This window comes from Mustela nigripes, chromosome 4 (assembly GCF_022355385.1).
Source record: "Mustela nigripes isolate SB6536 chromosome 4, MUSNIG.SB6536, whole genome shotgun sequence".
NCBI lineage: Eukaryota > Metazoa > Chordata > Mammalia > Carnivora > Mustelidae > Mustela > Mustela nigripes.
In genome coordinates this window covers 65484645-65499193 of record NC_081560.1, presented here as the reverse complement: position 1 = coordinate 65499193, position 14549 = coordinate 65484645, and the positions used below count along the sequence as shown (strand labels likewise).

The 14549-nt window shown below is 41.8% G+C and overlaps 1 protein-coding gene across 1 annotated transcript in view; it reads left to right on the top strand.

Annotated features, from left to right (window-relative positions):
• Nucleotides 1-7149, top strand: part of GLCCI1 (glucocorticoid induced 1) — a 100672-nt gene extending 93523 nt beyond the window's left edge. Inside the window, exons 7-8 of the mRNA XM_059397538.1 lie at nt 2889-3009; nt 4199-7149. Of these exons, the coding sequence (XP_059253521.1) occupies nt 2889-3009; nt 4199-4544 (467 nt within the window). The 3' untranslated portion in view covers nt 4545-7149. The remainder of the gene's footprint in view (nt 1-2888; nt 3010-4198) is intronic.
• Nucleotides 7150-14549: the final 7400 nt, after the last annotated feature.

Here is a 14549-nt window from a genome sequence, read left to right as displayed (position 1 = left end):
GACCCTTAAAAATGCCACAGGATTTTAGTTAGGAGTGGTAATTCCTTTAGTTTTCTAGAAGCTCAGAAAGGCATTTGTGTTCAAAGTTATACAACTAGAGACAGAGCTGAAACCACAGACAGGGTGTCTCCATTTTCTCTTCCTCTTTGCTTTCTACCAGATTGCATACTCACCTGAGGAAAAAACTCCAGATTGAGCAAATCTGTTGGTTTCAATTTTTTTTTCCAAGCTTTGTCTTTCCAGACCACCAAACATTCAAATAAATGTTAGATATATATATTCTCAACAACAAAACCCAACTTTTTAAAAAATTTTTTTAAATTTTTTAATAAACATATATTATTAGCCCCAGGGGTACAGGTCTTTGAATACTTCATAGCACTCACCTTAGCACATACCTTCCCAAATGTCCATGACCCCACCACCCTCTCCCAACACCCCTCCCCCGGGACACCCTCAGTTTGTTTTGTGACATTAAGAGTCTCTTTTGAAAAACCAACTTTTTTCATTGAGGAGGCAAAGAGATATAATAGTACTGAATATTATCTTTCTAAGATGGCAGTATATTTATTGTTTAATATTAAACAGCCCCCCATCCCCCCAAAAAGAACAAGAATGTTTAAGTGGGTAAAATTTTAAAAATATAAGTCTCTGTGGGGTGCCTGGGTGGCTCAGTGGATTAAGCCGCTGCCTTTGGCTCAGGTCGTGATCTCAGGGTCCTGGGATCGAGTCCCGGATCGGGCTCTCTGCTCAGCAGGGAGCCTGCTTCTCCTCTGTCTCTGCCTGCTGCTCTGCCTACTTGTGATCTCTCTCTCTGTGTCAAATAAATAAATAAAATCTTTAAAAATATATATATATAAGCCTCTGAAATTAGAAAAAATTTAGGAAGAAACACTATTTGATTTATTGTAGATGTTAATAAGAAGACAGTTTTGCAGACTGTCCAACTCACATCTAGCTTTCAGTCCTGGAAGAGTCCCTTGAAACCATTACTGAAGTCAGGAAAGAAATCCTGCAGTCAGCTTGGTGATGTCGTACAGAAGGAGAGCCCAGGAAACTGCAGCTGTGGCCAAGATGACTTTTCTGACATGCTGATGGGGAGAGTCCTTGACCACTGACACAGTCACACTCCCACTCAAAGCCCAAAAAAGCTTGTCATAGCTGTTGAGCCCACGACTTCAGGCCAGTTGTGCCCTTCCTGGGTTCTGCTGTCACCAACAGGAAACTCCCCAGAGGCGTCACACATCTTCTCTCCTTTGCCTTGCATTGCCTCTATGGGCCTTTTTGCTGCTTGGACGGGAAAGCGGGGTCAGGCTTTATTACAACGAGCTCAAGGCCTTGTTCTCACCACTTTTTGACTGTGGACCAGTCTTTTCCATCTGGCCTCACTCAAGTAGAGAACAGCAAACTCAGACTCTAGCCAGGTTAGTTATGTTGTGCAACCACCTACGAGAGAAAATTATATTCTTCCTGCTGCCTCGCATTTGTGTAAGTAATGTAAGATGAATGTTAAAAAATTTTAAGAAAATCCTTAAATCTGAATGGCACGTGAAAAAACCAAACTTAATTCTAAGACCCAGTTTCTTCCAAAGGTCTGTAGGAACATCTGTAACAGTAGTGACAGAGAAACTCTGGTTTTTTAGGTTTCACAGTGGTGTGGCCTTTTGTAGATAGTGATTTCCCAGAGTTACTGCCATATTTAAACCTAAGCATGCATCTCCATTCCCAAGACTAACATAGATGCTCTTTGAATCATTCACCAAATACACTAAGTGCGCCTCAAGAGTCTACTTTCTAAGCATGTATTATAGTTCATTAATGATGATAAAAACATCGCTATTTTTCAGATTCTGAATATTGTGCTGTGTTCTGTAGCCTAAACTAAAGCAACTCATCAAAATTGTGACAAACATAATTATGATGCCAATGCCAGCTTTCAGAAATATACGTAAAAATCAGACATCTCAACAGAATGTGAGCTTAGTATTTTAGCAGTGGGGATTGGTTTGCATTAAGTCAGAATTTGTTTAAATGGGACTATTCTATTTATACAGGTATGTTACTGACTTTACAGCTTGGCGTCTTACAAAGATAATGACACATTTTGGTAGATTTGAATTTCCAAAATCCTTTGCCAGGTAGGAAAGGGAGAAATTACATATAGGTTTTATGGCCTTTCATGAATAGACCATTTTCTTTTTTTGGTCAAAAATGTGAAGAAAACATATTAGTAGAGATGCTTTTAGATTTCTCATGCTTTGAGTTGCAAAAATACAAACTGCTGGAAAAAGTCTTTTATATAAGACCTTTTAAAGGAGAAATTCTGAGCAAACTCTGTTTTCATAGTGGGCTAAGGGAAAAAGACATTATGTGTTGTAAACCTGTTTTTTCCCTGCATACATTTATTTGTGGTGTTTAAGAAAAGTAATGTTTCTGCTAGGAACATTTGTAATGAAGATTATTCCACATGCTAAAATTTTTAATTAAATTGGTTGGACAGTGAGAAAACAGAGTACCCTGTATTATAATCTCTTATAATTCTCTCGCATGATTTATACATATTATCCCATTCATTTACATTTTGAAATACATACCACTGTTTTTGTTTTCCAGATTATAGTTCTACTTTATTCAAAATGCAATTTCTGACCAAAATAACGCCCTTTTATGTTCCGTGGTATGGCAGATTACTGTTGCATCGAAGCTTCTATTTCTAAGAAATGTACTACGTGAGGCTGTTAGTAATAGCTGTGCAATAAAGGAAGTTCTGTGGTGGAAGCAGAGGGGCCATAGTGGATAAACTGGGCAAAAGGCTGCTTGTTTGGAAATCAAACTTAATTTAAAAGAGCTTTCAATCACTAGTTAATATAACTGCTTTAAATTTACAGACAGTGGGAGTAGCTCACCGTTACCCAAGTACGCTTCATCTCCCAAACCAAACAACAGCTACATGTTCAAACGGGAGCCCCCAGAGGGATGTGAGCGAGTGAAGGTCTTTGAGGAACTGGCGTAAGTAATGTCTTTTCTATCAGCTGGGATCTGCAAAGCTGTAAAGCTTTTTACTGAGACCAGTTGATTACAGATGAATCAACTACTCCATCCAGCTGATAATGCGTTTTAAAACCAAATTATGAAAAGAGAATTGAATAGGCAGAAGGGATCTTAGTGGAGAATTGGAGCCTACGTGTTGGAAATACATAAGCTAATACAAAAAAGCTTGGAAACTTATCCCTACAACCTAAAAGGTCTATTTTTTAATCACTATGGATTATCCTTTCCAAAGCTCTACTAATTTGGATGGCTAACAAGAAGGTGTTCAGCAGCAAAGTTAGTATCTAAGATGGCTGGCCTTATGACAGGATCCCAAAGCCAGAAGGAAACTAACTTGTCTCCCTGTAGACACATCTAGCATGTGTATTCGTTTAATGTAGACATCTCATCCACAGATTTTTTTTCTTTTTGAAATTTCATAAATTAGAAATTAAAGGAAAGGTTCATGCTGTAAATACTTGGCAGACTAGCTCAGGGGGGGAAAAAAAAAAGACTGTGAGACTGTGTGGCTGTTGGACTCACTCATCCCTTTGTCCCAGTACAGGTGCCTGGGGAAGGCTGCTGTACACTCTTGCAACCTGGAAGGGGACAGAGACCGGTCTTGCAGGAGTTGATGGCTTAGTTCCTGGGAATGGGAGGGGAGGAAAGTCTTGAGGACCCTGCTCTGTTGGGCTGACTTGCTCTTTGCGAAATTCCTGAAACTCTTTTTTTTTAACCCCCTGATTTGTTAGTAGAAGCTTGTATAGTGATGCAGAAAAAGGAGAAAGTGCTTAAAACCAAATATATGATTAGGTAATCCCTCTCCCATTATACTTTTCCTTAGCAGAAATGGTCATTCTAACGTGGCATAATCTTCAACTATAATGTAGGACATTTTTCCATCTCCCTAAATGATTGAAAGCAAACTAATGATCTCGGAAAAAAATTGCCCAGTCCTTTTGGAATCCTTTCGTCTCAAATATCACTTGGTGCTGTGTGCATCCGTAGTCTGCCAGCTGACTTGTGCTATGGAAGATGTTTACCCTTCTGTGTACACTTAACTCATTCCCCACCATTCACATTGTAGCTGTCGTAGAGAACTCCAGCTAATTCAGAAAGCTTGGAAGCTTTTCGTGATTGTAAATGTCATTTTCTTTTACGGTTTTAGGTCTCGTCAGCCTATCTCAGCCCCTCTCTTTTCATGTCCTGACAAAAACAAGGTTAATTTCATCCCCACCGGATCAGCTTTCTGTCCTGTAAAACTTCTAGGCCCTCTCTTACCTGCCTCCGACCTGATGCTCAAGAACTCTCCTAATTCAGGCCAGAGCTCAGCCCTGGCCACTCTGACCGTCGAGCAGCTCTCCTCCCGGGTTTCCTTTACGTCTCTTTCCGACGACACCAGCTCGGTGGGCACCATGGAGGCCTCCGTCCAGCAGCCATCCCAGCAGCAGCAGCTCCTGCAGGACCTGCAGGGCGAGGAGCACATCTCTGCTCAGAACTATGTGATCATCTAAAACCGGGGGGGAGCTGGCCTCTACCCTACCTTCACGGATTAGGAACTAGACCTCAGACAGCTTAATCTGCATGGAGTGACAAACTTTCAGAACACCACCACCACCAACAGAATACTTATCAGCATCAGAAAGTATCTCAACACTGATCTTGGCAGGGACGGAACTCCTATTCAGCAGTTTTTGTGGAAAGCAGGACTGCTTGCAAAATGTGTGTGTCATTCAGCGTTTTAAGTGGAGACTATGCATTTCATAGTATGTTTGACAGATTAGTACTGTGTCCTGTGTTTTGTTCCAAATTCTTCAGTATAAATAAGCTCTATATCAAAAAGTTGCCTGTCTAAATAGAAAATGTCTTGCTGTGTTTTGTCCTATGGAAAATACTGTACTTCAGGATTATGTTTACAATTGATCCAGGTGTTTGTTTCTAACTTCTATAATACATACAATGCAAAAAAATAAATAAGTAAATGGCCACAACAGTTGCACAGTGCCCACCCTATGGCCTAGCTTCAGGTACTTCAGTTGAAGTCTAAACTCAGGTAACTTGGAATGTATATCATATTGGGATATTAAATATTTCACAGCTAAAAAGCTAAAGAGGGAACATCACTCTTTTGCCTTTCCTTATTTTATGCATTTCCCTTTCCTCATTACATTCCACATTCTTCGAATAAGAAGTGCATTCAACCCTAGGAGAACAATAATCCTGGACATGGGTGAACATGAGGAGAACCAGCAAATCTGTGGTGTCTGACATCACTTTTGTCGTGCGGTTACAAGTAAAACACAACTGTTGAATTCACTGTTTCAACATGTGTACATGTGGCTTCTTTTTTTTTTTTTTTTTTTTTAAACAAATTCAGGTGTTGCTCAGTTCCTGGCTGTTACAATGTTGCAAATGAAGTGTCTCCGGTACCAGGCTGTACATAAACATTCCAATTGTGTGTGTTGGAATTTAACAAGAAAGTCTAGGTTTAATTGCAAAAAAAGTGATCTCTCACAAGGGATGGGTGAGATTTTTTTTGTTTATATTGGCCAGCAGAATCACAAAGTGCTGTTGTTTTAGCTAAAGGCATTATTAATGTTCTGTTTCTCTCTCGGAAGTTCTTTAACTTGAGGGTTTACAAATGTCACACTTTTTGGTTCTTGTTTTCCTCCAGCAGTTGAGGTGCATGAGTTGCATTCATGTGGAGAGAGAATGTGTGGGTCTCAGAAGCAGTGCAGCACAGAAAGCTGGTTGTTTGGTGACTTAGAAAAGCAGTAGTTTGCAGCTGTCTCTTCAAGCCTCTCCTCACAGTATCATGGATGGTTCTGTTAGTATTTCAGATGTGCAAAGTAAAGCAAAAACCCAAGTAAATCGCCTTGCACTTGCAGAGTCGACCTGAATTTTCAACGAAGTTGTGTGATGAGAGCCCTAGATAATCCCAGTTGGTCAGTGGAAGAGCCCAACTCTCAGACTTTGTTTTCTGCAGCTCAAAGAGAGTCTCCAAAAGCAAAGGGAAGTTTTTGTATTTTTATTCCATTGCTTTTAGTTCAGTAAAGCATAGAGTTGTTTCATCTGTACCTACAGTATATGGCACTGTTTTCTTAAGAATTAGGGGAATAAGGTGCTTACAGTCACAGGAACGTTTCAGTTCCCTTCAGTCATTCCTTGGGGTTTCTTTGTTTTATTTTCTAAGGAGGTTGAAGAAGGGAGGGGTGATAGAGAAGAAAGCAACACCATTGATTTTTTTTAAAAGAAATTATATATATATATATGTATATGTATATGTTTGCGTGTGTATGTATTCTGTGTATTATTTTGTCATGATCCCAATTATCTTCTTTCCACCAAAGTTTGCAGTAATATTCTCTCCTGAAGGTGCATTCTGGCTCCTTTAAATTAGTCAGTGTTATATTGTAGGAGACTGTCATGGAAAAGGACTCAGTTTACTTTTGCCATTTTCACAGGGGAACCTTTTAAAACAATCTCTTCAGCAGCAGACACCTTTAACCCTAATAATCTCAGGCCTTGATGAAAATACTATATTTTGTAGATTATGGTTAAAGGGAGAAAATTATTAGTTCTGTAAGATAAATATGAGCTCCATTAACTTCTGATATCTGGTTTAGCATTACATAATGTGTTGATCCTACGCTCTGCTTTTGTCCAAATATGATGCAATAGTGTATCAATATCAATTTCTGAAAGATGGACTGGATGGTTTTTTGGTGATAAAATCTGATGTACGATATTTATAGTGACATGTGCTTTTATTTTCTCATGAGAAACTAAATATTAATTGTGTTGTACATTTGTTCTTAGCATATATTAAAGTTTTGAACCAAATGTGTTAAAGCGTATGCTTTGCCACGTAAACTTCCCAGAAGTTGTTGAGCTCAAATGTATCCTACATCCAGCTGTAGAAATTTGTCAGAAATTGTTTAAATTTTGTATATAGTTGTACTGTTTAATTCTAGCCACTGCGCTGAACAGTATTGGAGTTACCATACAATATGGCTTTACACAAGGAAATGTGTGGCTTTTGTTTTGTATTTTTTCGGTATAGAAGTTCCTGTGTCTTATTTAAATAAAGTTATTAGTAAAACTGGAATAGTTCACATATATCTTTGGAAAGACTGGGTTGTTAGCATCTTACCTTGACAGAGAGGGACTCAGATCAGGTTGATGGCGGCGGTATCCAGTGCTCACTGAATTCCTGACCTGCATCTCTGGCACTGGAGGGACTCTGACTGAATCGGATTTCCACAGCCTGCTGTCTTCTGGACAGGTCATTTGCATACTTTCCATCACAAGGTAAGAAGCTGGATGACTAAAGCTTTGAGTCTTTGTACTGGTTTCCCAGCTGTGAGCCCCTTAAAGAGAGAAAACACTGTCCCCCACGTCTTTATTTTATACCCAGGAATTATTTATGGAAATAATTTGTTTAAATTCAGTGACATCACCTCAAAGGAAGTGTGGGGTATTCCCTGCAAAGGAAACTGGCAAAATTTTTAATTTTTTACTCTTCGGTTAGCTTTAGATTGGGAGAAGAGGGAGAAAACCTTAACAGAACAAAGGAGTGTTGATGTTATGCCCAGCTATCCAAATAGGGCCATAATAGGCCCCATTTTGGTCTCAGGCCACCGCCTGAGAGCAAAAACAAACCTCTTTGAGAAATAATTTACTAGCAGAGTGTTCCTTTCTGAAGCACATCTCATCAAAGAGGTTGTTAAGATTTTACCTTTAAGATTAACTTAAAAATAACATGGCTGTGCTTTGCACTGAAAAAAAGTAAAACGTAATTTTTTTTAATGGTGAGATTTATCAACCACCTTCTTTTTTATTTTTTTTTTAATTAACATATAATCTGTTATTAACCCCAGGGGTACAGGTCTGAATCACCAGGTTTACACACTTCACAGCACTCACCGTAGCACATACCCTCCCCAATGTCCATAACCCTGCTACCCTCTCACTACCTCCCTACCCCCAGCAACCCTCAGTTTTCTCAACCACCTTCTTGAGGATGACACATAATTTAGGCAGGAAACTATCTTAGGTTAGAAGTTTATTTCAGGTGACTGAAGGTAAAGTGGAATTCTCAGCTCTCTCTAGGCTTGACTCGGTCATATAAGCTTAAACAGCCCTGAGGAATAAATTAGTAACAAGTTGCAAAATTAAACCCAAGGAACTAAAAACAAAAAAAGCTAAAGAACATGGAGGGGGAAAATAGATACCTAAGAACGTAGATGCTTAGCCTTGTGTTAGCTAAAACTAATCACTTGAAGTTTGTGAATAGTGCAAAATTAACTTTGCCCCCACCCCTTCCAACTCTGAAGTGCCATTATTCCCATGTTCCCAGCAGCTCCTCCCTTCGACCCCATCTGTGGGACTCTCAAGTGTGTGTGTGTGTGTGTGTGTGTGTGTGTGTGTGTGTGTGTGAAGATGGGTCCTTTAATTCACACCTTGAGTCATACCTGGAATGCTATCATCTAGCATCCCAGTTCTGGTTTTCTAGAGGACGTCTCCTCTCAGACTTCTTGTCTCATCTCCACTTCATTGATTAAATGGAATGAAGACACTGTCTTGTCCCATGTGGTACTAAATTGTCCCATGTGGTACTAAATCAGCTCTTTGCCTTTATATTCCAATTCTTCCTTTTTCCCAGAGGACAATTGGAATCCCATGTCCTGAAGTTTTTCTCCACCTAAACCTCTCATATTTGCCTTTTTGTCTTCCTATTATTTCACTGTTAAATTTCAAGCTGCAGATCAGACAGCTGTCTTATGGACGAATTTCTTTTGAAATGGAATTCCGATGGCAAGGAAACAAAATCATTTAGTATACTAGACTTCCAATAACCTCTATAGCTGTAGACCAGGTGTCAACCAACTCCTGCTTGTGGCCAAATCTGCCCCACGCCTTTTTTTTTGTTGTTGTAAATAAAATCTGACTTGAACAAAGCCACACTCAGTCATGTATAAATTATGGCTATTTTGCAATAGAGACATTCTGGCCCACAATGCCTAAAATAATATTTTACTATCTGGTCCTTTACAGAAAAAATGTGCTCACCTTTGCCGGAGACCAAAGAGTAAACTAGATATAGACAACTTGTATCATAACATGGTGGCTTTTTAAATATATCCACAAATTCTTTGATACTCCCCTCAAAGAGGTAGAGCTTCATTTTCCTCCCCTTGAAGTGTGGGCTGGACTTAACGAATGGAGTGTGGCAGTGATGGCTGTCACTTGCAAGATCAGGTTGTAAAAAGGCTTCTGTCTTGGGCGTGTACTCTCGTGGATCACTTGCTATGGGAGAAGCTCTGCTGTGAGGATACTCGGGAAGTCTGTGGGGAGAGGCCCACATGGCAAGGAGCATTGGCTGCTAGCTAACGAGGAACTGAGGGCCCCTGCCAGCAGCCATGTGGGTGAGCTTGGAAGCAGATCCTTCAGCCCCAGCGGAGCCTTGAGATGACTGCAACCCCAGCCGGCAGCTTGGCTGCAGCCTCATGACAGACCTTGAGCCAGACCTGCTAAACCACGCCTGGGTTCCCGAAACTCTGAAACCCTGTGAGATCAGCAGTTTGTTGTTTTAAGGTGCTGAATTTGGGGGTAATTTCTTACATAGGGTTAGATAAATAATACAACACAGCAGTGCCCTGTGCGCCTCTTCCCCAACCACATAGACCCATTACTGCCACCGAGATCTCACCTAAGGTCTTATTATGCCATAATGTCCCCTCGGTCCAGAAAGTGAGGCTTGCCCTTTTTAAAATAAATACTTCATGATAAAAAGCCCTGTGGGGGACACCTGGGTGGCTCAGTCAGTTAAGCGTCTGACTTTGGCTCAGGTCGTGATCCCAGGGTCCTGGGATTGAGTCCCACCCAGGTCAGACTTCTTGCTGGGCAGGGAGCCTGTTTCTCCCTCTGCCTGCCTCTTCCCTTGCTTGTGTGCGCGCGCACTCTTTCTCTCTCTGACAAATAAATTCTTAAAAAAAAAAAAAAAAAAAAAAACCACCACCAACAACAAACAAAAAACCATGTTGAACTAGGTTGAAGATAAAGCTTCCTCATACAGGATTTTGTTCTGTTATTTGAACAACTCACAACGTTACATATACTGTGTATGCCTAAGAGTTATCTTGTTTAATATTAAACTCTCATCCAAGACAATGGGGAGAGAAATTAAATCCTCGGAGAAAACCATTCCCTGTGGAAAATGATCCAAGAAGAGGTGGGTGATCAGGTGATCAGTTTTCAATGCTGGAAAAAAAGAAAGAATCTCAAGAAAATGAGAAGTATTTCCTCCTTGAATGTCTTAGTTCTTTTCCTTAATGGGACGCTGGTGACCCATTGGTTCTAAAACTGCCTATTCCGTTTCGCTGGCCTTTGTATCTCTCAAAGAGAGGAAGGTTGTTTGAAAGGTTCCGGATCAGTGTGGTGGTGGACCCTCCCATTTAAAACAGCCATTTCTTAGCACTAAGAATTTGAATAATTAGATCACTTTTCCTACAAATGATTTTCTGATAAGGAATGGGTCCCGTTTCACACTATAAATTCTACTCGAGTCTTGGCATCAGTTTTAAGCAAGACTCTGTGACATTCCTTTGGCCAGAATTGGGTAAGGTTCTGTAGGCAATGGATGTTATTTCAAACCACTGTCTGGAAGCAGGCGGGATAAAAGGTAGATAGATGTAGGGCTCCACAGGACCTGCCAAATGGGGAGGAGGCTTCATGCAGGAAAGGCAAACCATTTCTCAGGTTTTCTCTCCCACTGTGTGAAGGAAAAGGGTTACACTCAAGGAACAAAAGTTAAGAAAGGACACGGCTCCTGTGTGGCAATAAACAGCCTGCCATTTTCCATATGGACTGAAATCAAGGCAAACGGGCTAATCTTAACTCACTCTCAATCTGCCCATTTGATTACAGACAAAAGCCTCGGTGTGGTCTCCCATGCCTCCCTTCCCTGTGACCACCCTGGGAGCTACTGTAAGGAGAAACGATTCCTTTTCCAATCCCTGACCCTTCCTCCCTATCACTCCCCTCAGCCCGTGACCTCTGCAGCTGGTCCTGCAGGAGGACAGTCCGAGGGGAGGGGGACAAGCGAGGAAGAAGGACTGAAGATGGTTACACCTGGGAAATAGGGCCTGTGGGACAGGGGAAGAGACTGTGAGGGGAGCTTTTGCTACATAGTCACGTCCTTTTGAAATACCTAGGTTTTTTTCTGCCAATGAGTCTGTATTTCTATTGTCACATTTCATAAAAGAAGAAAAGGAAGCAATCTGACCTCCTTGCTCCAGGATTGCTAGCAGTCCTTTTCCCTGTGCCCACACCACCTTCTCATCAACCATCCATCAGTCATCCAGTCTGCCGCAGCAAGTGGATAGGACTGAGCTGACTGCTTTTCATCACCCCTAGTATACAGACAAGGTAAAATCCCAGGGAAGTGATCCACATGAAAATAAATGTTTAACCTCACTAGTAAGACAATGCAAATTAAAACAATGGTATGTTGCCTTTAAACTGGCAAAGAGTAAAGAGAAGGATGATAGTCAGTGCTAAGGGGGTGAAAGGGATAGGGTTACTCTCACAGCTCCTCGTAGAAGAATAAATCGGCACATCCTTTCTGAACAAGAATGTGGTAGCACTTACGCCAAGGGGCAAAAGGCAGGTCACAAACCCTGTGTGATCTCTTGGTTTTGTAAAAATACATATATGTGTGAGTAAAAAAAAAAAAAAAAGAACGTACAAAAATTAATAGTGGTTATGCTTGGGTTGTGGATACTTTGCCCTAACATTTGCATTTCTGTTTTCCTAAGTTTTCTCAGAAACCTTATAATTTTATAAAATCATGTTAAAATCTACTTATCAAGGGAGGGGGAAAAAGGTAGAGAGAAAATGAAGGACATGGCAGCAAAAGATAGAGCTTTAATGGAAATGAACAGAAGATCTCTTAAAGTCAAGGTGGCTGGAGAGAAGGCCTGGAAGAATAAACTTCGGTTCAGTGGAAGGATCCAAAGGTACATATAGTTTCGTGCCTTTCCACGTCTCAACACCCTCATACTCCCGTATACAGGATTAAATTATTTAAGCCTAGAAGGGCATTTAGGGGAAGTCTGCAGTAGTTCAGAGGACAGAATGTTCTCTGGAGTGTGGCCCATACTACCAGCACTCCACTCAGTTGAGATAGATTTATGAAGTGGGCACCAGAGAGTATAGAAAACTGTCCTGTCATTTATCCTTCTTGAATTGCCTCATCTAGAAAACTACAAAAACCTGGGCCACCGGGCTGGGGCGGGGCCGGGGAGGGGGGGGGGCGCTCAGTGTGTTAAAGCCTCTGCCTTTGGCTCAGGTCATGATTCCAGGATCCTGGGATGAAGCCCTGCTTCAGGCTCTCTGTTCAGCAGGGAGCCTGCTCCCCGACCTTCTCTCTCTGCCTGCCTCTCTGCCTACTTGTGATCTCTCAATACACTCTTTATGGAGAGTTGTTTAGTCTTGTTTTACAAAGATTACCTGAAATGTATGCACGTGAGATGGGCGTCCACCAGGATTTGTGTTAGAGAAGATTGGAGATCAAGGCCCTAGACAAGCTGCAGTGTAGAATCTGGCTCCTCCCATTCATCTTTGAATCTGTAGCCGACTTAAGAGAGTGGGGGAAGGAAGCAACTTCGGGATTCAGATATTTACTTATTTCTTCTTCTTGGTGCATTTCTCCCCCTTACTCACCAAATTGAGTCTCCGCACGTTGCCATTTGTGATTTCAGTCATCTGGCAGGCCACACCTGTTCCTGCATGTTGGAAGCCAGAGGCAGTGTGGCATGAAGGAATAGGGTCCAGGTCTGGGCATCAGACAGGAATGTGCCAGGGAGTCCTTATTTATAAAATAGCAATAATAATTCTCAGTTAGCTTTTGCCATAATCAAAGAACCCAGCCTGGGGGACCTGAACAGCAGAAATTTCTCACAGTTCTGGAGACAGGAAGTCCCAGATCAAGGTCCTAGTCCAGTTTCTAGGAAAGCCTTTCTGGCTTGCAGACAGCTCCTTACATGGCCTTTCCCCTATCCCTTCTTCTGACACTACCATCGTATTGGATAAGGCCCCGCCCTTAGGACCTCATTTTACCTTAACTACCTCCTAAGGCCCTAGCTCCAACTTTGAGCTTCTTCGGGGTTCACAACATTTGAACCAACAGCTTCAACGTCTGAATCTTTGGGGAGACACAATTCAGTACAGGGCAAATACCTACCTTCCATTAAGGAAATGCAAATTAAAACCACAATGAGCTATCCCTTTGTACCCACCAGGATGGTTATAATCAAGAAGACAAGTAGTTACAAGCGTCGGTGGGGATATGGAGAAATCGCAACTCTCACGAACTGCTGATGGTCCTGCAAAATAGTGCAGCCGCTGTGGGAAACAGCCTAGCTGTTCCTCGAAAGGTTAAGCACATGACCCAGCCATTCCACTTCTAGGTAGAGACCCAAGACAGTAAGAACACATGTCTACACAAAGACATATAAACACATGTTCATAGCGGCATCATATTTAATAGCCCCTCAAATGGAAAGAATTCTAATGTCCAAAAATTTAATGACTGGATAAATGTGTTAGAGCCATGTGATTGACTATTAGTCAGCAATAAAGAGGAATGAAATACTGACACATGCTATAGCATGGATGAGCCTGAAAAACGGGCCAAGGGCAAGAAGCCAGTTACCCAAGACCATACATGTGATTCCAGTCGTATGGAATGTCTGCTTTAGGCAAATCCATAAAGGCAGAAAGTAAAATTAGTGGTCATCAGGGTCTGGGGTAGGCTGGAACGGGGAGTCATTGCTAGTGCTAGCACAGCGTTTCTGTTGGGGATGGCGAAAAGTGTGCTGGAATTGGATAATGGTGATGGGTGCAGAACCTTGGGAATATACCAAAAATCATGGAGTTGTATACTTAAAAAGATAATGTTTATGGTATGTGAATTTTAATTCAAACAATGAACCCAGCGTGCCAAAAATCCTACTCTTGTAGGGTAATTAAGAGGATGAAAGGGACTTAGGTGCACATAGAACAGTGCCCGACATAAAGCATCCCCTGGGTAATAGCTGTTTTTATTTTCCATAGTCCACAAAGGGTCAGAAAGTGTGAAGGTGTAAAGCCATACACGTGGTTCCACAAGCCTAAAAATCTCTCTCGGATGTCTTCGAGGACATTCACTGCACGCACCTACTTCTTCCTCTCCTGTTCCCTGACATTTGCATCTCTCCTTGCCTTCTGCAGGCCGGTCAGTCAGGCACCCACCACCCCGGCTGCCACGTAAAAAGCCCGCGTGTGCACCTCCCACCTTATTCTCCCACAGCCCTCCACGTCTCCCCTGCTCACTGGGCCTCTGTGCCCAGCTCTCCTTACCTGCCCACATCCAGAAGGCAAGGCCCAAAGAACAGGACACCTGAGGCCTCCGCCTGGGCCCACTCCTGTCTTTTCTAGGTGCTTTGTCTTTAAGCACAGACCTGGCTTATAGGGCA